General features: G+C 47.3%; 1 protein-coding gene across 3 annotated transcripts; it reads right to left on the bottom strand.

Moving 5' to 3' along the window:
* Positions 1-1,007: 1,007 nt before the first annotated feature.
* LOC105493909 (proprotein convertase subtilisin/kexin type 1 inhibitor) lies at positions 1,008-5,818 on the bottom strand. 3 transcript variants are annotated; one of them, XM_011761886.2, is made up of 3 exons: positions 5,626-5,818; positions 1,779-2,254; positions 1,008-1,369 (listed from the first exon to the last, which is right to left on the bottom strand). In XM_011761886.2, the coding sequence occupies exons 1-3, from the start codon at positions 5,737-5,739 to the stop codon at positions 1,174-1,176; spliced, it is 786 nt and encodes a 261-aa protein (XP_011760188.1). In that variant the 5' UTR covers positions 5,740-5,818; the 3' UTR covers positions 1,008-1,173. The 3 variants fall into 3 exon arrangements, with proteins under 3 accessions (XP_011760188.1, XP_070945121.1, XP_011760189.1); XM_071089020.1 differs by having other exon boundaries at positions 5,524-5,813; XM_011761887.3 differs by lacking the exon at positions 5,626-5,818 and adding an exon at positions 3,521-3,628.
* Between the last annotated feature and the right edge of the window lie 17,602 nt (positions 5,819-23,420).

The following is a 23,420-nucleotide window of genomic DNA, read 5'->3' as shown; positions in this document are numbered from 1 at the left end:
CTGAGTGTTGTGTGGGTGAGAGTGAGACTGGGTAGAATGTTACTTGAGTTGTGAGAATTCTTTCATTCAAGAAATTCAGGGGGAGCCCACGGTGTGCCAGGCTCCGCTTTAGATACAAGGGAGGTAGAGACAAACAAGACACTTAAAAATCCCTGCCCTGATAGATATGGCATCAGGCTAGACAGTGATAAAGGCTACATGTTAAAGGCAGGTGAAGGAATAGGGTGACAGGTCCAGGAAAGCCTTCTAGAGAGTAGGTGACATCTGGACAAAAACTTGAAGATATCCAAAGGCAGAGGGACTAGCCAGTGCAAAGGCCATGGCTACAAATCAGCTGCTACCACAGCAACCCTCAGTATCTCCAGGGCCTGGAGCAAGAGTACAGGTAGGCCTCTACACTACATAACTAAATAGGTAAACAGACATTGCAAATCAAGCTTTACAAAGCAAACGAAATACACCCTATCCTAATTTGGCAAATACACTTTCTTGGTGACCTGGATATCCAGGCTCCAATTTCTCAGCCTTCTCAGAGTTCCCTGCCAGAATGTGCCTGTCTGCCAAAGAGTGTGCCTGTATTGGGACCTCCCGTTCCCCAGCGCGAAGTCCTCTCCGGTTCTCTCCCCCGCATCAGGAGGTGTTCATGTGTGCCTGTGACATCCCAGCCCGCACCTCAAGCTCTACTCCCGTGCCCCACAAAGCCACCCCTTGGCCCTCAGGAGGATGGTCCCTTGGAAGATGATGGTGCAGGCCCTGAAAGTGGCCTGAAAGCCTGGGATCCCCATACCCAAGTGAGGCCTAAAAGGGGGACACAAGATCCGCGTGGGCACTGCCATTGTCCATGTTGATGCCTTCCCCTCCACCTCAAGGAGAGACATAGACTGAGCAGGTGATTGCTCTAAAGTGCAGGACCCAGGGTAGGGGCTCCTCTCCCCTGGTCTAAGGGCAACCACCACCGTGGGCACCACCAGCCCCTAGAAACTGCCACTCACACAGACAAGCACAGAGCTGCTTCAGATCATGTTTATTGTGGGGCCGGGGGTAGGGATCCTCGGGTGGGAGGGCTGGTTGGCCGGGGTAAGTTGCTCTGGACGTGCTGGCGGGGGAGCAGTCCTGGTGGCGGGATGGCGGGGGCACTCCTGGGTCCCAGGGTGCAAGGGATCCGGGCTGTGCTCAGGGTGGCAAGAGGCGGCGTGCAGGCACCTGGGGCGCCGGGGTCTCTAGGCGTTTCACGCGCAGCAGTGCCCCCAGCACGCCCTCAGGGGGCACGTCGGAGCCCACATCCTGGTCGGCGGCACGGCGGAGGCGGCGCGGGGCTGCCACCCCCTCGGAGTCCGCGCTTCCGGCAAGAATCCGTCCCAGCAAGTACCTGCAGGGCCGAGCGCAATGCAGTGAGGCTACGTCCGCGGTGGGGCATTCTCTGGCCCCACCCCCGAGGCCCAGAACGCAGGATCCACAACCACGTACTGCCTGGGGACAGGTTCCCTCCCTAAGGAGGCGTCCTCAGTCCACTGCTTTCAGGAGACAGCCGTCTTTCATCCCAGAAACGGTGGCTTCCCTGCCTCCCTCTCCCCTTTCCAGGACCTGGGGTCCACTTCCCCCACTGAGCACTCAGCCAGGCATCCTTGCCCCGACTCCCTGGATCCAGGACCTCACTCCCTCTTAGGGCCCCAAGACTTAGAGGTTCGCACTCCACGGGAGAAGCAGGCGTCCCAGTTCCTCTCCCTCGACCTCCCCGGACGGAGGCACCCGACCCCTCCCCACCCCCTGCTGGGCACCTCAGCAGCTCGGGGTCCACGTCGGGTGTCTCGTCGCCTGCCTCCTCGGCATCTGGGCCCGCGGGGCCGTCGTCGTAGACTGGGGGCCGGGGTCTGAGCGCTGCGGCGGGGACAGGCGCGGGGACAAGCTGGGCTGCGAGGGCGGCAGGGTCAAGGCGGGCGCGGAGCAGAGCGCGAGCTAGCTGCGCTGCAGGCGCGTCGGGGTCGTCGTCCAGGCCCAGAGCCGGGTCAGAGTTGCGGGGGGCGCCCCAAACACGCAGCAGCTGCGCCAGGACGCGCGCCTGCTGATCCTCAGCCTCCTGCGCCTCGGCCCGCGCCCTCTCCTGACGTTCGGCCTCCAGCAGATGCGCCAGAGCCCGCGCCAGCTCCTGCACCGCCCCCGCCGCCGCCTCACCTCGGGGCACTGACCGCCGGAAGCGGCGGGGATCGCCAGTCTCAGCCAAGGGCGGCGACGCTGCGCTTAGGCCGCGGGGCTCCTGAGGGAAAATGAGGTGGGGGAAAAGAGTTTGTCAGCGTCTGTGGAGCCAGGGACCCCAGCCTGGGAAGCTCCGTGGGCCTCAAGCATCCCAGATGCCACCAAAAGCACCGTGACCATCCAAATACACCCGGACTCCCCTAAGGCCACTGGAAACCACCAAATATCTCCAAACACACTTAAGGCCACCAAAGATCCCCAGACACCCCCCCACTCCACCCCACAGCGCGCCAGTGATCCCTTGGTGACTCTCATAATTCCTCCCTCCCCACCCCCACTCCTGGGGACCGAGTTTCTTTATAAGAGTAGCGATGGTAGATATGACAGTTACAGATTTTTCCATATTTAATATTGTGGACAACAGGAACTATATGAATAAACTTGTTCATATACCATTTGGCATGTGTACAAGTTCATCTGTAGAATAAATTACCCAATAACAAATTTTCAGTTCAAGCAGTTTTGAAACAATTTCCACAAGTTTAAAGAAATAAAAAAGGGTACCAATAATCTGAGCAAGGAATAAAAAATATCATAAAAATGACTGTGAAGGTTTGGAAAAGAAACATACAGGCCACATAAAAATATGCTTAAAAGGAGTGATGCCTGCAACACAAATAGCCAATAAAAGAGTAGTACACAGGGGCCGGGCGCGGTGGTTCACGCCTGTAATCCCAGCACTTTGGGAGGCCGAGGGGGGGCGGATCACAAGGTCGGGCGATCGAGACCATCCTGACTAACACGGTGACAGCCCGTCTCTACTAAAAATACAAAAAAATTAGCTGGGTGTAGTGGTGGGCGCCTGAAGTCCCAGCTACTCAGGAGGCTGAGGCAGGAGAATGGCGTGAACCCGGGAGGCGGAGCTTGCAGTGAGCCAAAATCGCGCCACTGCACTCCAGCCTGGGCAACAGAGCGAGACTCCATCTCAAAAAAGAAAAAAAAAAAAAAAAGAGTAGTACACAGAAGATACAGAGAATTCCTAAACAGTAGTAAGAGAAAAACTCATACAGAAATAGAAAAAATACATGATCACCTATTTCACAAAAATGATTACTAAACATGAAAAATTGGGCCAGCTGTAGTGGTTCATGCCTGTAATCTCAGCACTTTGGGAGGCCAACGCAGGAAGATCGCTTGAGGCCAGGAGTTTGAGACCAGCCTGGTCAACATAGCGAGACCCTGTCTCTACAAAAAATAAAACCAAAAAAATGAGCGAGGCACATGCCCATAGTCTCAGCTACTTGGGAAGATGAAGTGAGAGGATCACCTGAGTCCAGAAGCTCAAGGTTGCAGTGAGCCCAGATTGCACCACTACACTCCAGTGTGCATGACAGAGGAAGATGCTGTCTCTAACAAACATAAAATAAAATTAAAAACCTCATTAGTAATCAGGGGAAAGCAAATTAAAATGCCAGTGAGATACTATGCATAATATAACTAAAAGATTGACCCAAATCAAAAAGTCTGATAATATAAAGTGTTGATATGAATGCAGAAAAATGGGAACTCTCATACTATGCTGGTGAAAATTAAACTGGCAAAGTAATTTTGAAGAGCGGTTTGACAATATCTAAAAAGATGCACATATCCTATGACCCACTCCTGGGACGTTATGCCCCAGAGTAGCTTTGGCACATATACTACTGGTCACAAGTTCATGACAGATGATGGCAGCACTGTTCGTAATAGCATAAAAGGGCAGGGGAGAAAGAAAAGCCTGGAAACAATCCAATGTCCACTGACAAATTGAGAACACATATATAAATCATGATGTCCTCATAGGATATAATGTTATGCAGTAATACAAATAAATGAATTATAGCCACCAAGCATAAACTTGGATGAATCTCGCAACCAAAGTAGAGCCAAGGAAAAAAAAAAAAAAAAAAAAAAAAAAGCCAAGTTCCAGAATTTCACTGCAGACTGCCTGAGACTACTAGACACCCTGAGGACTTCCTAGTGACCCCTAGTGACTACGAGGAACCAGTCACCTAGTATGATTCTATTTCAATGATGTTCAGAAAGCAGGAAAAACTAAACAATGGATTGTTTTGAGAGCTACACATATGTGATAAGCTACAAACAAAAGTAAGGAAGTAAGGGATCAATGGACAGAAAATATAGAATATGGACTGTGCAGGAACAGGGGCTGCCATGGGGAGGGGCACACAGGGGCTTCTAACTCTTGGTCAGGCTCTATTTATTCAGCTGAGTGACTGCTACACGGCGGAGTTATTTTGTCATCATTCTTTACATTGTACATATATATTAAACACATTGTTACACGGATATAAGGTAACAGTTTTTGTTTTTTTTTTAATTCCCATCTCTGATGCAGACAGTATTGAAGAGCTAGAGGAGGATGCCTCTGCAAGTGCCCTTGCTTGGCGCCTACCACTCCTCAGTCACCCCGGGGTGTCACACTCACCAGCAATCACAGCCTCACACACATTATGAGGACTGACAGGCCTGGAGATGTCACATATACAGCCCAACACTGCCACAGCCACATGTAAGGACCTGCACATGTTCACATCCGCAGCTGCCCCTGCAGTTACAGTCGCCAAGCCACCCAGGTGCAAGGACATGCACCATCCTTAAAGACACAATGCAGCAGAGAGGCATCATGGCTCCTCTCCTCAGGATGACACAGCTCCACAAAGAAACAGAGAGAAACAGTCTCAGGAACACGCAAATGAAATCCCAGGCACTTGGTCCAACAGAACCACTACGGAATGTGCACACGGAGATGCGAAGACCACTCCCTCTCAAACAAAAACGAAATCACAGAGAGAGTGAGAGAGAGAGAGACGCCCATAGGCCATGCCAACACACATATAAAAATTCATAAATATACACACGGCGTCACCGAGAAAACAATCGGGCCCACAGAAGAATCGCGCCCAGAAGTATTCCGGTATCACACACACTACACACCCAGACGCACCACGGCACCTTTGTAGGACACTTGGAAGCGCTCAAACCAGAGACCACACACTTTCAAGGACACGACACCTCCACACCGCTGTCCTCACATCACACGCACACACACCGATGCGCGCGCGCCCTTTCTTAAAGCGCCTTAGTGCCGTGGAGAGCGTCACAGGCACCGGGCTCGGAAAGGTGGGCAGGGCAAGGTTACCGGCGGCGCCCGGGACAACGCCACCCGCACAGGCAGAGACCGAGTCAGGTCTCAGGTGTGCCGGCGTGGCCCGGGCGCGGACCGGCGGCCGGAGCCCAGGCCACCCTCGTCGATCTCTCCGCACGTACCGGGAGCCGGCTTGGGCGAGGATGAGGTGGCGCAGCCCCAACTCCAACCCTCGCCGGTGGCATCCTCCCCCAACCCCACCCCGCGCCGGACTGGAGTCGCACCTTTACCGGCCGCGCGCAGAGCGCGGAGGGCGGCTGAAAGAGGCCCAGCAGCAGCAGCACCAAAAGGCCGACGCCCCCGGCCCGCGGCCCCCAGAGCAGCGGCGACCCCGCCATGCTGCCCCAGCGAGCCGGGCTCCGGACGGGCGAACTGGCTGGCAAGTGCGCAGTGCCCGGGCGAGCTGGCGAGGCTGCGGCGCTCTGCGGCTGCGCACGCCCGGAATCAGGGCCCCCCCCCTACCCCCCCACCCCCCACCCGACGCAGGCGCAGCCTCGGGGAACTGGCAGCCCCTCCAGACCTCCCGTCGCCATGGAAATGCCCAAAGGGCAAGGTGGAGAGCTGGCGGTTGCCATGGCAGTCGGAGGGCAGTTGCTGGGGCAACCGACCTTACAGTTACCTTGGCAGACAGGAAAACAGGCAAGAAAAATGGACTCAGTGGAGTGAAATGGGGGTCTGGTCCTCATCTCTCTTCCTTGGGGAGGAGATGGACTTTAGTTTGTTCATTAGATAAATAGTTAATGGATCACCCGCAGTGGGCCCGGCCGCGCCAAGGGAGATGGTTTCAATCTAGGTGATGTGACCATGGACAGCTCAGTTCGCCATTCTAAGGCTCAGGCTCTCAGAGGCATAAAGGGGTTATTACTGACAGCCTCCCTCAAAGTGACCTTGGAGGTTTAGAATGACATTCAGTAGGAGCTCAATAAATGCTCCTTTCCATTCTCTCCTTGTCTCTTTGTCTTTTTTTTTTTTTTTTTTTTTTTTCTGACAGGGTCTCACTGTGTCCTCCAGGCTGAGGGCAGTGGCCAGATCTCAACTCACTGCAATTTCCACCTCCAGGGTTCAAGCAATTCTCATGCCTCAGTCTGCCAAGTAGCTGGGACTACAGGTGCCCACCACCACGCCTGGCTAATTTTTGTATTTTGGTAGAGATGGGGTCTCGCCATGTTGCCCAGGTTGGTCTCCAACTTCTGAGCTCAAGCAATCGGCCCTCCTTAGCCTCCCAAAGTGCTGCGATTACAAGTGTTGAGCCACCATGCCTGGCCCTGGCCCAATACTTTCATTTCTCCATGGCTCTCTGTGTTTCTCTTTCTGTCCTTATGTGCCCACAGCTCTCTCTGTGTCTTCCTCTCCCCATATGTCTCTCCCTGTCTATGACTTTCTCTCCTTTCATCTCTCCAACCCCTGTCTTGTCTCTGTCTTTTTTTTTTTTTTTTTTTTTTTTTTTGAGACGGAGTCTCGCTGTGTCGCCCAGGCTGGAGTGCAGTGGCCGGATCTCAGCTCACTGCAAGCTCTGCCTCCCGGGTTTTTACGCCATTCTCCTGCCTCAGCCTCCCGAGTAGCCGGGACTACAGGCGCCCGCCACCTCGCCCGGCTAGTTTTTTGTATTTTTTAGTAGAGACGGGGTTTCACCGTGTTAGCCAGGATGGTCTCGAACTCCTGACCTCGTGATCCGCCCGTCTCGGCCTCCCAAAGTGCTGGGATTACAGGCTTGAGCCACCGCGCCCGGCCGTCTCTGTCTTTATTTTACTGTCTATATCTACTTGTTTTCCGTAGATAGATATATACATAGATACATATATACATAGACTTTACCCATATATTGTTCCAGAAATAAGTTCAAGTCACTGAAATGACATATCAAAGCAAACAAGATCTTGAAAAAATGTGTATCCATAGGGCAAAAAATGTTGGGGAGGGAATGTTAACAATGGTTCTCTGGGGAGGTAACTAATGGTTTGTTACTTTCTCCTTTATACTTTTCTATTGTCAAAAAAAAAAAAAGTTACAATAGGCCAGGCTCGGTGGCTCATGCTTGTAATCCCAGCACTTTAGGAGGCCGAAGCGGGTGGATCACCTGAGGTCAGGAGTTTGAGACCAGCCTGGCCAACATGTTGAAGCCCTGTCTCTACTAAAAATACAAAAATTAGCCAGGCCTGGTAGCACATACCTGTAATCCAAGCTACTCAGCAGGCTGAGGCAGGAGAATCACTTGAACCCGGGAGGCGGAGGTTGCAGTGAGCCGAGATTACACCATTACACTACAGCCTGGGTGACAAGAGCGAAACTCCTTCTCAAAAAAAAAAAAAAAAAAAAAGTTACAATAATTATGTGTCACTGTTATAATCAAATAAAAAAGAGTATAGATATTTTCATTTTGGAATTAAAACAAAATATGAAAACATGGCATAAATTTAAAGGGATGAAAAGAAAGATCCATTCATGGTGCTGTGGATGTATCTATCTAACCCATTGACTCTAACTGCCTTCATCTTGATAGTGTTACAAACAACTTTACAATGAAAATCTTTGTATAAATCTTTTTGTGAACCTGAAGATCATATCCACAGGAATGGTGTCATCAAAACACACTTAAGATGGCCCCCATGATTCTTCCCATCTGGCGTTCACATGCTTGCATAATCCCCTGTCCTTGAGTTTGTGCATGACCAAGGGTGACTGACTGTATGCCATTACATGTATGTGATCATATTAAAAATAAGGTTGAGGCTAGGCATGTTGGCTCACGCCTGTAATCCCATCACTTTGGGAGGCCGAGGCGGGTGGATCACATGAGGCCAAAAGTTCGAGACCAGCCTGGTTAACATAGTGAAACCCCATCTCTACTAAAAATACAAAAATTAGCTGGGCGTGGTGGGGGGCATCTCTAATCCCAGCTACTCAGGAGGTTGAGGCATGAGAATTGCTGGAACCCAGGAGGCAGAGGTTGTAGTAAGCCAAGATTTCACCACTACACTCCAGCCTGAGCCTCAGAGTGAGACCCTGTCTCAAAAACTAAATAAATAAATAAGGCTGAAATGACCACGTTGTAGAAGACTCTCACTGCCTTGTTGGCTTAAGCAAGTGGCCACTTTGGGGAACCTTAAACTCTAGGAAATGAGGGTGGCTTCCAGTTGACATCCAACAAGAAACTGAAGCCCTCAGTCTTATGACTGTAAGAAACAGAATACTGCCAAGAACTCCAGTGAGCTTGAAACTGGATCCTTTCCCAGGGAAGCCTCAAATGAGACAGCAGCCCTAGTGGACACCTTGATTTTCAGCTTCTGAGACTATAAGCAGAAAATCCAGCTAAGCCACACCCTGACTCCTGATCCACAGAAACCATGAGATAATATTGCATGTATATAGTTTAAAAGCTGCGAACTTTGTGGTAATATTCTTTTTTTTTTTTTTTTTTTTTTTTTTTTTTTTTTTTTTTGAGGCGGAGTCTCGCTCTGTCGCCCAGGCTGGAGTGCAGTGGCCAGATCTCAGCTCACTGTGAGCTCCGCCTCCCGGGTTCACACCATTCTCCTGCCTCAGCCTCCCAAGTAGCTGGGACTACAGGCGCCCACCACCTCGCCCAGCTAGTTTCTAGTTTTTTTTGTATTTTTTTAGTAGAGACGGGGTTTCACCGTGTTAGCCAGGATGGTCTCGATCTCCTGACCTCGTGATCTGCCCATCTCGGCCTCCCAAAGTGCTGGGATTACAGGCTTGAGCCACCGCACCCGGCCTGTGGTAATATTCTTTACACAGCAATAAAAAATTAGTCTGACTAGGATAAGACCTCTATGGAGAAAAAGTTAAAACTCCATTAAAAGGTATAAAAGAGGCCGGCCGCGGTGGCTCATGCCTGTAATCCCAGCACTTTAGGAGGCCGAGGCGGGCAAATCACCTGAGGTCCGGAGTTCAAGACCAGCCTGGCCAACATGGTGAAACCCCATCTCTACTGAAAATACAAAAATTAGCCAGACATGGTGACACGTGCCTGTAATTCCAGCTACTCAGGAGGCTGAGGCAGGAAAATTGCTTGAACCTGGCAGGCAGAGGTTGCAGTGAGCCGAGATCGTGCCACTGCATTCCAGCCTGGGTGACAGAGCAAGACTCTGTCTCAAAAACGAAAAAAGATCATCTGAATAAATGAAGACGCAATTCATGTTCTTGGATGAGGCAATTTCGTTTTATAGAGATGTCAAGTCTATCCAAACTAATATATAATTTCTATGTAATTTCAATTTAAATCCCAGCTGAATATTTTAAAGAAAATCAATTAAATGTACTTTTTATTTTGTTTTATTTGTAATCCTCTCCTTCTGTAATAAAATGTATTGTTTTGTTTGTGTGGGTTTTGTTGTTGTTGTTGTTGTTTTTGTTTGGTTTTTGGTTTCTGGTTTTGTTTTGGCTTTTTGGTTTGTTTATTTGTTTGTTTGTTTTTTGAGACAGGGTCTCACTTTGTCACCCAGGCTGGAATGCAGTGGCAAAATCACGGCTCACTGCAACCTCCACTTCCCAGGCTCAAGCAATCCTCCCACCTCAGCCTTCCGACTTGCTGGGACTACAGGTGTTTGCCACCATGCCCAGCTGATTTTTGCATTTTTTTGTAGAGACAGGTTTCACCATGTTGCCCAGGCTGGTCTTGAACTCCTGGGCTCAAGTGATCCTCCCATCTTGGCCTCCCAAAGTGCTAGGATTATAGGCATGAGCCACCACACCTGGCCATATTTTTAAATGTATATAAGAATCCATGCAAAAATTTGTACACAAATGTTCAAAGCAGCATTATTTATTTATTTATTTATTTATTTATTTTATTTATTTTATTTATTTATTTTTGAGTCAGAGTCTCGCTCTGTGGCCCAGGCTGGAGTGCAGTGGCCGGATCTCAGCTCACTGCAAGCTCCGCCTCCCGGGTTTACGCCATTCTCCTGCCTCAGCCTCCCGAGTAGCTGGGAATACAGGCGCCAGCCACCTCGCCCAGCTAGTTTTTTGTATTTTTTTTTATTTAGTAGAGACGGGGTTTCACCGTGTTAGCCAGGATGGTCTTGATCTCCTGACCTCGTGATCCGCCCGTCTCGGCCTCCCAAAGTGCTGGGATTACAGGCTTGAGCCACCGCACCCGGCCCAAAGCAGCATTATTTATAATAGCAAAAAGTGGAAACAACCCAAATGTTCATCAGTAGATGAACAGATAAGTAAAATGAGGTTTCTCCGTATAGTTGAATATTATTCAGCCATAAAAAGGAATGAAGTGAGGTCAAGTGTGGTGCCGTAATCCCAGCACTTTGGGAGGCCAAGGCAGGCAGATTACTTGAGGCCAGAAGTTCGAGACCAGCCTAGCCAACATGGTGAAACCTTGTCTCTACTAAAAATATAAAAATTAGCTGGGCGTGGTGGTGCACGCTTGTAATCTCAGCTACTCAGGAGGCTGAGGCAGGAGAATCGCTTGAACCTGGGAGGCATGGGTTGCAGTAAGCAGAGATCGCACCACTGCACTCCAGCCTGGGCAACAGAGAGAGACTCTGTCTCAAAAACAAAAAACAAAAAGCAAAAAACGAAAAATGAGAATGAAGTGCCGATACACGTTACAACATGGATTAATCATGCACAAGGAAGAATATTGATGAGAATGTGCACATCACAATTTACAGATTCTGGTTAATGAAGACCCCATATGAAAAGTAACAGATATGCCAGGTTGGGAAATGATATTTGCTCTGTCTGAAATGACAAGAGGTTAAACAAACAGAATAGAAAAGACTTTGAGAAATCAAAAAGAAAAAGACAGGCGCCCCGAGGACAAATGGATGAAAGATAAAACAGGTGGGACATGGTGGCTCACGCCTGTAATCCCAGCACTTTGGGAGGCCGAGGCAGGCAGATCTCTTGAGGTCAGGAGTTCAAGACCAGCCTGGCCAATATGGTGAAACCCAGTGTCTACTAAAAATACAGAAATTAGCCGGGCGTGGTGGTGCTCACTTGTAATCCCAGCTACTCGGGAGGCCAAGGCAGGAGAATCACTTGAACCCGGGAGGCAGAGGTTGCAGTGAGCTGAGATCATGCCATTGCACTCCAGCCTGAGAGACAAAGCTAGACTCTGTCTCAAACAAACAAACAAACAAAATAGCCTGGGCCTCTATGGATTCAAAATCCAACTGCCTCTTCAACATTCCCCTTGGATGTTTAATAAGCAAAGTAATGTTAACCTCTCCAAAGCTGAGTTATTGATTTACTGCCTCCAAGCACCTCCGTTCTCGATCCCTCCCCCCACCAAAAACCCCTCCCTCTGTCTGCCCATCTTAGTCAACGGTCCGTCACTCACTTAGCTTCTCCTGTCAAAAATCACACAGAAGCCCAGCATGGTGGAGTGCACCAGTATTCCCAACTTCTTGGGAGGTTGAGGTGGAGGAATCACCTGGAGGCCAGGACTTCGAGGCTGAAGTGAGTTATGATTTCGCCACTGCACTCCAGCCTGGGTGACAGAGTGACACCCTGACTCTGAAAAACAACCAAAAAACAAACAAACAAAAAATCGGCCAGCCATGGTGGCTCATGCCTATAATCCCAGCACTTTGGGAGGCCAAGGCGAGAGGAGCCCAGGAGTTCAAGACCAGGTTGGGAACATAGTAATACCCCTCTCTACATACATACATACATAAATGCCGGGCGTGGTGGCACAACTTGTAGTCCCAGCTACTTGGGAGGCTGAGGTGGGAGGATCGGTCGAGGCTGCAGTGTGCCGAGATCATGCCACTGCACTTCAGCCTGAGTGACAGGGGGAGACCCTGTCTCAAAAAAATAAAAAATAAAAACCACCTAAGTGAACTTTTTCCTCAGTCTTGTCTTTGTGTCCCTAAGAATTGCTTTTAAGTTTCTTCTGACCAGAATCAGGAAGGTTTTTTTGTCTTGTTTTGTTTTTTGTGTGTGTTTTTTTCTCCTAGCCCATAATCAGTGGTGATTGGCCTTTGGCCAAAATATGAAGACATGAAGTTACACAAGCACCCCCCTTCTGGAACCTTCCAATTCACATGTAATCTTCTCAGTCTGAGGCGGTGCCTCTTCCAGAACAACACTTGCATCCTTCATGTTCTGTCACTATAATGGCAACACATATATTCATCTCTCTAAATGACACAGTTTCACCAGGGGAATTTGCAAATTGAAGCAACCACTTTGGGAAACTTGTGAAAAACAAGATTGTTCATTTGAAAGGTGCCTTATAACAACATGGGAAGAAATTCACATGGAGAGAGTGTTTGTCTTATGTTTTTCGAAGAGAGAAATCCTTTTGTTTAACATAGAAGAGACCCTCCTTGTCATTTATGTATTTGGGGTTGCAGACGTGCTGACTTCTTAATAGTATGTTTTGATAACGTTGTCAAAGACTTGAATTATTGTTTAAACCAGCTGTGTTGGCACACGCTGTCATCCCAGCACATTGGGAGGCCGAGGTTGGCGGATCACTTGAGCTCCGGAGGTTGAGGCTGCACTGAGCTGTAATAGCCCCACTGCAGTCCAGCCTGTTTGACAGAGTGAGACTTTGTCTCAAAAATATCATAGTAATAAATAAAATAAAATAAAACAGATATAATAACTCTTTTGTGTATGTTTATGTCAAAGTGGGTTTTCCTGCAACCAAAATTTCTCCTCTGTCTTTTCAGAGGGAATCTAACAAATCTTTAATAATGATAATTTCTTTCTTTCTTTCTTCTTCTTTTTTTTTTTTTTTTTTTTTTTTTTTTTGTTGTTGAGACAGAGTCTCCCTCTGTTGCCCAGGCTGAAGTGCAGTGGCAAGATCTCAACTCATTGCAAGCTCCGCCTCCCAGGTTCAAGAGATTCTCCAGCTTCAGCCTCCCGAGTAGCTGGGATTACAGGCGCCCCCTACCATGCCCAGCTAATTTTTGTGTTTTTAATAGAGATGGGGTTTCACCATGTTGACCAGGCTGGTCTTGAACTCCTGACCTCAAGTGATCCACCCACCTCGGTCTCCCAAAGTGCTGGAATTACAAGCATGAGTCACTGCGCCAGGCCTAATAATGATAATTTTGTGTCCATCTGAAGCCAGCTCCTTCTCTCTCTTTTATTTCTAATTGTCTCCATCTCTTTTGCGCTCTTTTGGGAAACTTTAAGTATTATCTGGTTTAAATTTAAAAAAAAAGAAAAAAAAACACTTTGGGCTGGGTGCACTGTCTCATGCCTGTGATAATCCTAGCACTTTAGGAAGTAGAGGCAGGAGGATGACTTGAGCCTAGGAGATCAAGGTTGCAGTGAGCTATGACTGCACCACTACACTTCAGTCTGGGTGACAGAGCAAGACTTTGTCTCAAAACCAAACAAACGGAAAACATTTCAGTCATATCTAGTCCACAGAAACATTGACATCTAAGAGAAAGAAAGAGGCCTGGTGCACTGACTCATGCTTGTAATCCCAGCACTTTGGGAGGTTGAGGATTGCTTGAGCCCAGGAGTTCGAGACTAGCCTAGGCAACATGGCTAAACCCCGTCTGTACAAAAAAATTTTAAAATTAGTTGGGTGTGCTGGTGTGTACCTGTGGTCCCAGCTACTCAGGATGCTGAGGTGGAAGGATCACTTGAACCCTGGGAGGCAGAGGTTGCAGTGAGCCGAGATGGTGCCACTGCACTCCAGTCTGGGTGACAGAGTGACACTGTCTCAAAGAAAAAAAAAAATGTGAACACTCGGAATTGTATTTACATGAAATTCTTCATTACAAGCATTATGAGATAAAAAAGGAAAGTTCTTAATACGGAGACAAAAGAAGACCTTCGACCTGAATTAATTTTTTTAATTAAAAAAATTTAATCTTGGGGGGAGGACAGGGTCTCACTCTGCCACTACCAGCTGGAGTGCAGTGGCATGATCTTGGCTCACTGCAACCTCCACCTCCTGGGCTGTAGTGATCCTCCCACCTCAGACTCCTGAGTAGCTGGGATTACAGGTGCGCACCACCACACCTGGCTTTTTGTATTTTTCGTAGAGATAGAGTTTCTGCCACATTGGCCAGGCTGGTTTTGAACTCCTGAGCTCAAGTGATCCACTCGCCTCAGCCTCCCAAAGTGCTGGGATTTCTGGCCGTGTCCGTTCAGAAAAATGTATATTTAAAACGAGTTGGCCAGGCGAAGTAGCTCATGCCTGTAATCCCAGCACTTTGGGAGGCCAAAGCGGGCAGATCACTGGAGGTCAAGAGTTCGAGACCAGCCTGACCAATATGACAAAACCCCATCTCTACTGAAGATACGAAAATTAGGCCAGATGCGGTGGCTCACAGCTGTAATCCAAGCACTTTGGGAGGTGGAGGCGGGTGGATCACCTGAGGTCAGGAGTTCAAGACCAGCCTGGCCAACATGGCGAAACCCCATCTCTACTAAAAATACAAAAATTAGTCAGGTGTGGTAGCGGGTGCCTATAATCCCAGCTACTGAGGCTGAGGCAGGAGAATTGCTTGAACCCGGGAGGCGGAGGTTGCAGTGAGCCGAGATTGCACCACTGCACTCCAGCCTGAGCGTAAGAGTGAAACTCCATTAAAAAAACAAAACAAAACAAAAAAAAAACCCAAAAAACTAAAATTACCTGGGCGTGGTGGCATATGCCTGTAATCCCAGCTACTCTGGACACTGAAGCAGGAGAATCGCTTGAACCTGGGAGGTGGAGGTTGCAGTGAGCCATGATTGCACTACTGCACTCCAGCCTGGGTGGCATAGTGAGACTCCATCTCAATCAATCAATCAATCAATCAATAGTTTAACAGTATTAAATTCTTAAAATGCTACAACTTGTAAGAGTATAATGTGCTGGCCGGGCGCGGTGGCTCAAGCCTGTAATCCCAGCACTTTGGGAGGCCGAGGTGGGCGGATCACAAGGTCAGGAGATCGAGACCACAGTGAAACCCCGTCTCTACTAAAAATACAAAAAATTAGCCGGGCGCGGTGGCGGGCGCCTGTAGTCCTAGCTACTCAGGAGACTGAGGCAGGAGAATGGCGTGAACCCAGGAGGCGGAGCTTGCAGTGAGCCGAGATCGCGCCACTGCACTCCAGCCTGGGCAACAGCGTGAGACTCCGTCTCAAAAAAAAAAAAAAAAAAAAGAGTATAATGTGCTAGTTAAAATTGTAACTGTTCTGTCATTAAAAATTCTGAATTACCTAAAAATAAAAAATAAAAAATAAAAAAAAATTGTAACTGTTCAGATGCAGATCCTTAACTAATTAAAGACCTTAGATAACTGATTAAGAAATAATCCAGCCAGGTATGATGGCTCATACCTGTAATCCCAGCACTGTGGGAGGCCGAGGCCGAGGGATCACCTGAAGTCAGGAGTTCGAGACCAGCCTGGCCAACATGGTGAAATACCATCTCTACCAAAAAAAATACAAAAATTAGCTGGGCATGGTGGCGGGCGCCTGTAATCCCAGCAACTTGGGAGGCTGAGGCAGGAGAATCGCTTGAACCTGGGAAGTGGAAGTTGCAGTGAGCCGAGATCATGCCACTGCACTCCAGCCTGGGCAACAAGAGTGAGACTCCGTCTCAAAAAAAAAAAAAGGCCAGGCACAGCGGCTTACGCCTGTAATCCCAGCACCCTGGGAGGCCGAGGCAGGTGGATCACGAGGTCAGAAGATCTAGACCAGCCTGGCTAACATGGTGAAACCCCATCTCTACTCAAAATGCAAAAGAATTAGCCGGGCGTGGTGGCAGGCACCTGTAGTCCCAGCTACTCAGGAGGCTGAGGCAGAATGGCGTGAACCTGGGAGGCAGAGCTTGCAGTGAGCCGAGATCGCGCCACTGCACTCCAGTCTGGGCGACAGAGCGAGACTCTGTAATAATCCTTGTGTGCCTAGACAATTTCTTTTTTTTTTTTTTTGTTTTTGTTTCTGTTTTTGTTTTTGTTTTTGTTTTGAGACGGAGTCTCGCTCTGTCGCCCAGGCTGGAGTGCAGTGGCCGGATCTCAGCTCACTGCAAGCTCCGCCTCCTGGGTTCACGCCATTCTCCTGCCTCAGCCTCCCGAGTAGCTGGGACTACAGGCGCCCGCCACCTCGCCCGGCTAGTTTTTTGTATTTTTTTAGTAGAGACGGGGTTTCACCATGTTAGCCAGGATGGTCTCGATCTCCTGACCTCGTGATCCGCCCGTCTCGGCCTCCCAAAGTGCTGGGATTACAGGCTTGAGCCACCGCGCCCGGCCGTGCCTAGACAATTTCTAAGAAACAAATACAAAACACCAGCCACTAAACATAATTTTAATTTCTTAGAATGTTGTAAATTAACAAAATATGCAGATGTATTTGCATGATATATATGTTAATTTTTGCCATTCAAAATTGTAAAAATATATGGAATGAGTACTTGTGAAGGAAAAAAACAGCTAAATAATTCTCGGTTTCCCATACTTTAGCTTTCCTTTCTGCCTGGAGAAAAGAAAAATTGCTTACTTTGGTTTAGTATACAATAATCAGCTGGGCGAGGTGGCTCACGCTTGTAATCCCAGCACTTTAGGAGGCTGAGGTGGGGCAGATCACTTGAGCCTCAGGAGTTGGAGACCAGCATGGGCAACATGGCAAGATCCTGTCTCTATTTAAATTTTTTTTAAAAAAAGATATAATAATTTGTTGTATATTTTAATTTAATTTAATTTAACTTTTTTTAAACAGAGTCTTGCTTTGTCGCCCAGGCTGGAGTGCAGTAGTGAAATCTCAGCTCACTGCAACCTCTGCCTCCCAGGTTCCAGCAATTCTCCTACCTCAGCTTCCCAGGTAGCTGGGATTACAGGCACCCACCACCACACCTGGCTAATTTTTGTAATTTTTGTACTTTTAGTAGAGACAGGGTTTCACCATGTTGGCCAGCCTGGTCTTGAACTCTTGATCTCAAGTGATCCACCCTCCTTGGCCTCCCAAAGTGTTGGGATTACAGGCGTGAGCCACGGTGTCTGGCCTGTTGTATATTTAAAAGTAACTAAAATAGTGGAATTGGAGTGTTTCTGACACAGAGAAATGATAAATGCTGAGGTAATGGATACCCCAATCACCCTGGTGTACTTACTTCACATCCTTGCCTGTATCAAAACATCTCATGTGTCCAGGTGAGGTGGCTCACGCCTGTAATCCCAGTACTTTGGGAGACCAAGGTGGGCAGATCACGAGGTCAGGTGTTCAAGACCAGCCTGACCAACATGGTGAAACCCTGTCTACTAAAAATACAAAAATTAGCTGGGCATAGTGGCAGGTGCCTGTAATCCCAGCTACTTGGGAGGCTGAGGCAGGAGAATGGCTTGCACCCAGGAGGCAGAGGTTGCAGTGAGCCGAGATCGCGCCACTGCACTCCAGCCTGGGTGACAGAGCGAGACTCCATCTCACAAAAAAGAAAAAAAATCTCATGTACCCCATAAATATATACACTATGTACTTATAAAAACTAAAGATTAAAGCTGGGCGTGGTGGCTCACGTCTGTAATCCCAGCACTTTGGGAGGCTGAGGAGGGTGGATCACGAGGTCAGGAGTTTGAGACCATCCTGGCTAACATGGAAACCCCGTCTCTACTAAAAATACAAAAAATTAGCCGGGCGTGGTGGTGTGCACCTGTAGTCCCAGCTACTCGGGAGGCTGAGACAGGAGAATGGCGTGAACCCAGGAGGCGGAGCTTGCAGTGAGCCGAGATTGTGCCACTGCACTCCAGCCTGGGCGACAGAGCGAGACTCCGTCTCGAAAAGAAAAAAAAGTAAAATAAAATAAAAATTAAAGATTAAGGGGCCGGGCACAGTGGCTCATGCCTGTAATCCCACCACTTTGGGAGGCCAAGGCAGGTGGATCACGAGGTCAAGAGATCTAGACTATCCTGGCCAACATGGTGAAACCCCGTCTCCACTGAAAATGCAAAAAGCCAGGCATGGCGGCAGGCGCCTGTAATCCCAGCTACTTGGGAGGCTGAGGCAGGAGAATCGCTTGAACCCGGGAGGAGGAGGTTGCAGTGAGCCGAGATCGCACCACTGCACTCCAGCCTGGAGACAGAGCGAGACTCTGTCTCAAAAAAAAAAAAAAAAAAAAAAAATTAAAGATTAAAAACCTTTGATATGAATGGTTTATTATCCTAGGCAAAAAGAATTATAGATAAATACAAATATGTATACTTGAAAATAGATACGAGTTTTATTTGTTTATTGAAAAGTTATGGGGTGAGGACAAGATAGACTACAAAAATTGAGAAAAATAAAAAGTTATTAGAGCTTATTAATGGTAATACTATAATTAATACATACATAATTTTATCATACTAAGTTAATTGTATTTTGAAACTATGGAAAAATTTTAAATTTACTGACTATGTGTAGATTGGTTGATTTTGAGACAGAGTCTCGCTTTGTCACCAAGGCTGGAGTGCAGTGGTGCGATCTCAGCTCACTACAACCTACTCCTCTTGTGTTCAAGTGATTTTCATTCCTCAGCCTCCGGAGTAGCTGGGACTATAGGTGCATGCCACCACATCTGGCTAATTTTTGTATTTTTTGTAGAGACCGGTTTTTTGCCATGTTGCCCAGGCTGGTCTGAAACTCCTGACCTCAAGTGATCTGCCTGCCTCAGCCTCCCAAAGTTCTGGGATTACAGGTGTGAGTCACCATGCCAGGCCTGTATCTGTAGATTTGTCTTTTCATGTATAGCTAACTACATACATATACTTATATTAATAAATTCTCTACTGGAAATTATTACGTGAATAATGTACAAAAGGTGTAAAATTAGAATTTGTGTCCTTTTCCTATGAAATAACTAAATTATTGTTTTCCTAGTTTAGTAGAGGTTTCTTTTGTCATCAAAAATAATCTATCTTTCAGTGCTTTTCGACATATTCTTAAATCTTTTTTTTTTTTTTTTTTCAGACGGAGTTTCACTCTGTTGCCCAGGCTGGAGCGCAGTGGCGCGATCTCGGCTCACTGCAACCTACACCTCCTGGGTTCAAGCAACTCTCCTGCCCCACGCTTCCCAGTAGCTGGGACTACAGGCGTTTGCCACCACACCCAGCTAATTTTTGTATATTTAGTAGAGATGAGGTTTCACCATGTTGGCCAGGCTGGTCTCCAACTCCTGGGCTCAAGTGATCTGCTGGCCTCAGCCTCCTAAAGTGCTAACATTGCAGGCGTAGGCCTCCACACCCAGTAAGTACTTATTTTTGAAAAAAGTTTCTAATAAATATTGTTTACTGCTTTATGATTCTGCAGTAATTATAAATATTTCTTGTGCTTAGATATTTATGAAATATTTTGACTCCTCTAACAACTCTTTGTAATTCTGATTTTCCCAAATTCAGAATAAAATTGGTTAGATGTCTTTTCTGTATAAACTATTTTGGGGCTTATTAAAATGGTTATTAGGGCTGGGTATGGTGGCTCACGCCTGTAATCTCAGCACTCTGGGAGGCTAAGGTGGGAGCATTGTTTGGGCCCAGAGGTCAAGGCTGCAGTGAGCCATAATTGCGCCACTGCACCCCAGCCTGGGAGACAGAGCAAGACTGTCTCAAAAACAAATTGAATTAAATTAAATTAAATGGTTATTAGGTAATCTAAAGATTTCTCCTTCACCTTATAAAAGGAAGGGCAAGAGAAGTAATTAGGTTTATCTAGAATGCTTCACATGTGAATTCAAAATTCTTATAAGTGCTCTTTGGCTTATTAAACAGATTTTTTAAAAAACTGACAAATCAAAAAGAGAACTTATCTTTCTAGGCTAATTCTACCAAAGTAAAATATGTTCTCATAAGTATATTTTAATGATTATAGGCTTTTTGTGTTTAAAAGAACCATAATTATGACACAATCAAGCACAAATCCTGGTATAAGAACTGTCTACAGAAATATGTGTTTCCAGGATTCTAGATGCCCGCTTCCCTTTTTGTTGATGATATGTCTAAACAAGTATCAGGACTATTGCCTCAATTACCTGGGACTCTTTGGAGGCTCGTTATTTGCTTTAGTCTTTGATTAGATCCAGGAGCCAAAGCGTAGCCTATGAAACGTTATTGCTGTCCCTTCACACATCACTAGCCATTGCTGCAACACTCTGCCCCTCCTGAATGACCTGGGCGATGAGAGCCCCTTGCTGCTTAACTCTGCCAGGAAACCAGCCATACCCTGCGCACACTTGCTAGAGACCCCCTCGGCTCTCCCCGATTTAATTGTGTTGTTGGCAGTTCATACTCAAAAAGAAACACCAGTCGGTACTCGGTGGTTTATGTCTGTAATCCCAGCGTTTTGGGAGGCTAAAGCCAGAGGATCCCTTGAGGCCAGCAGTTCAAGACCAGCCTGGGCAACATGGTGAAATCCCATCTCCACAAAAAATAAAAGTAAAAACTAATACAAACTAAAGGAATTCCACTTTTTAAAAACTTTTATTGTTGTTATTAATATTGAGATAACGTCTGGCTGTATCACCCAGGCTGGAGTGCAGTAGCGGTGATCTCCGCTCACTACAACCTCCGCCTCCAGGGTTCAAGTGATTCTCGTGACTAAGCCTCCCGAGTAGCTGGGACCACAGGCTCATGCCACCACACCCAGCTAATTTTTGTATTTTTAGTAGAGATGGGGTTTCACCATGTTGCCCAGGCTAGTCTCAAATTCCTAAGCTCGAGAGATCCATGAAAAAGAAAGAAAGAAAGAAGGAAGGAAGGAAGGAAAGAAGGAAGGAAGGAAGGAAGGAAGGAAGGAAGGAAGGAAGGAAGGAAGGAAGGAAGGAAGGAAGGAAGGAAAGAAAGAAAGAAAGAAAGAAAGAAAGAAAGAAAGAAAGAAAGAAAGAAAGAAAGAAAGAAAGAAAGAAAGAAAGAGGCCGGGCGCGGTGGCTCAAGCCTGTAATCCCAGCACTTTGGGAGGCCGAGACGGGCGGATCACGAGGTCAGGAGATCGAGACCATCCTGGCTAACACGGTGAAACCCCGTCTCTACTAAAAAATACAAAAAACTAGCCGGGCGAGGTGGCAGGCGCCTGTAGTCCCAGCTACTCGGGAGGCTGAGGCAGGAGAATGGCGTGAACCCGGGAGGCAGAGCTTGCAGTGAGCTGAGATCCGGCCACTGAACTCCAGCCTGGGCGACAGAGCGAGACTCCGTCTCAAAAAAAAAAAAAAAAAAAAAAAAAGAAAGAAAGAAAGAAAGAAAGAAATCCATGACTGGAGAGCTAAATGGACCTTGATACTGAACCAACATTGATGGGGTCACTTTAAGGGTATTGCCAGGATGGTTCTTCCATGTCCTACTTCCAGTGACACAGTCATGGCAATGACTATAAAGGTAGAACATGGATAGGAACCAACGACCTGAGGCCCTTTTGAACACCTCCAAGTGGGCTATGAGTAAGTTCTGTCCTTGGTTATTTTCAGGGTGAATTGAGCTGTTCTTTGCTGGAGAGTCATTGCTGTAATGGTAGGGGGAAACTGTATTCCAACTTAGGGAATCCCAATTTATTTCTCCATTAAAAAGGACACCAATTAAACTGGTACGGAGAACATCATGCTAAGTGAAATAAACCAGTCACAGAAAGACAAATACTACATGATTCCATGTATCTGAGGTATCTAAAATAGTCAAATTCATAGATCCAAAGAGTGTCATGGAGTCGTTGTCAGGGCCAGGAGGAAGGGGAAATGGGAAGGGTTTTGTTTGTTTGTTTGTTTGTTTTTGAGATGGAGTTTTGCTCTTGTTGCCCAGGGTGGAGTGCAATGGCGCAATCTTGGCTCACTGCAACCTCCGCCTCCCGTGTTCAAGCGATTCTTCTGCCTCAGCCTCCTGAGTAGCTGGGATTACAGGCATGTGCCACCATACTTGGCTTTTTTTTTTTTTTTTTTTTTAAGACAGTCTTGCTCTGTCTCCCAGGCTGGAGTGCGATGGCGCAATCTTGACTCACTACGACCTCTGCCTCCCGGGTTCAAGCAATTCTCCTGCCTCAGCCTCCCAAGTAGTTGGGATTACAGGTGCCCGCCACCATGCCCAGCTAATTTTGTATTTTTAGTAGAGACAGGGTTTCAACATGTTGGCCAGGCTGGTCTCTAACTCCTGACCTCAAGTGATCTGCCTGCCTCAGCCTCCCAAAGTGCTGGGATTACAGGTGTGAGCCACTGCACCCGGCCATAAGATTTCCTTCTTTTTTGTGGTTGAATAATATCCCATCGTATGTATATACCACATTTTTGATATCCATTCCTGTGTCAATGGACATTCAGATTGTTTCCATACCTTGGCTATGGTAAATAATGCTATGATGAACATGGAAGTGTGGATAGCTCTTTGAGATTCCTACAAAATCAACATACAAAAATTAGTTGTGTTTCTATACTATAACAACTATCTGAAAAGGAAATTAAGAAAACAATCACATTTGCAATAGCGTCACAAATAATTAAACACTTAGGAAAAAACTTAACTAAGTAAATGAAATATCTGTACACCAAAAACTAGAAAACACCAGTGAAAGAAAGTAATCAAGACACAAATATATGGAAAGACATCCCATGCTCATGAATTGGAAGACTTAATAGTGTTAAAATATCCATACCATTCGAAGAAATCTACAAAGCCTGGCGCAGTAGCTCACACTTGTAATCTCAGAACTTTGGGAGGGTGAGGTGGGTGGATCACTTGAGGCCAGGAGATCGAGACCAGCCTGGGCAGCATGGTGAAACCCCGTCTCAACTAAAAATACAAAATTAGTCAGGCGTATTGGTGTACACCTATAATCCCAGCACTTTGGGAGGCCAAGAAGGGCAGATCGCTTGAGGGCAAGAGTTTGAGATCAGCCTGGGCAACATGGTGAAACCCTGTCTCCACTAAAAATACAAAAAAGTTGCTGGGTGTGGTGGCACTCACCTGTAGTTCCAGCTACTCGGGAGGCTGAGGTGGGAGGATTGTTTGAGCCTGGGAGGTGAAGGTTGCAGACCTGTAGTGAGCCAAGATTGTGCCACTGCCCTCCAGTCTGGGCATCAGAGCAACATTCTGTCTCAAAAACAACAGCAACAACAACAAAGCAATCTGCAGCCTCAATC

This window comes from Macaca nemestrina, chromosome X (genome assembly GCF_043159975.1).
Source record: "Macaca nemestrina isolate mMacNem1 chromosome X, mMacNem.hap1, whole genome shotgun sequence".
In the NCBI taxonomy this organism is placed as follows: domain Eukaryota; kingdom Metazoa; phylum Chordata; class Mammalia; order Primates; family Cercopithecidae; genus Macaca; species Macaca nemestrina.
This window is presented reverse-complemented; position numbering and strand designations above follow the sequence as displayed.

Excerpts from the sequence above, each read along its gene's own strand:
- LOC105493909 (XM_071089020.1), bottom strand. The coding sequence starts at position 5,739 with ATGGCGGGGTCGCCGCTGCTCTGGGGGCCGCGGGCCGGGGGCGTCGGC. Across the intron at positions 2,255-5,523 it reads CTCGCCCAAGCCGGCTCCCG|GAGCCCCGCGGCCTAAGCGC; the intron begins GTACGTGCGGAG and ends ATTTTCCCTCAG. Across the intron at positions 1,370-1,778 it reads GTGGACCCCGAGCTGCTGAG|GTACTTGCTGGGACGGATTC; the intron begins GTGCCCAGCAGG and ends TCGGCCCTGCAG.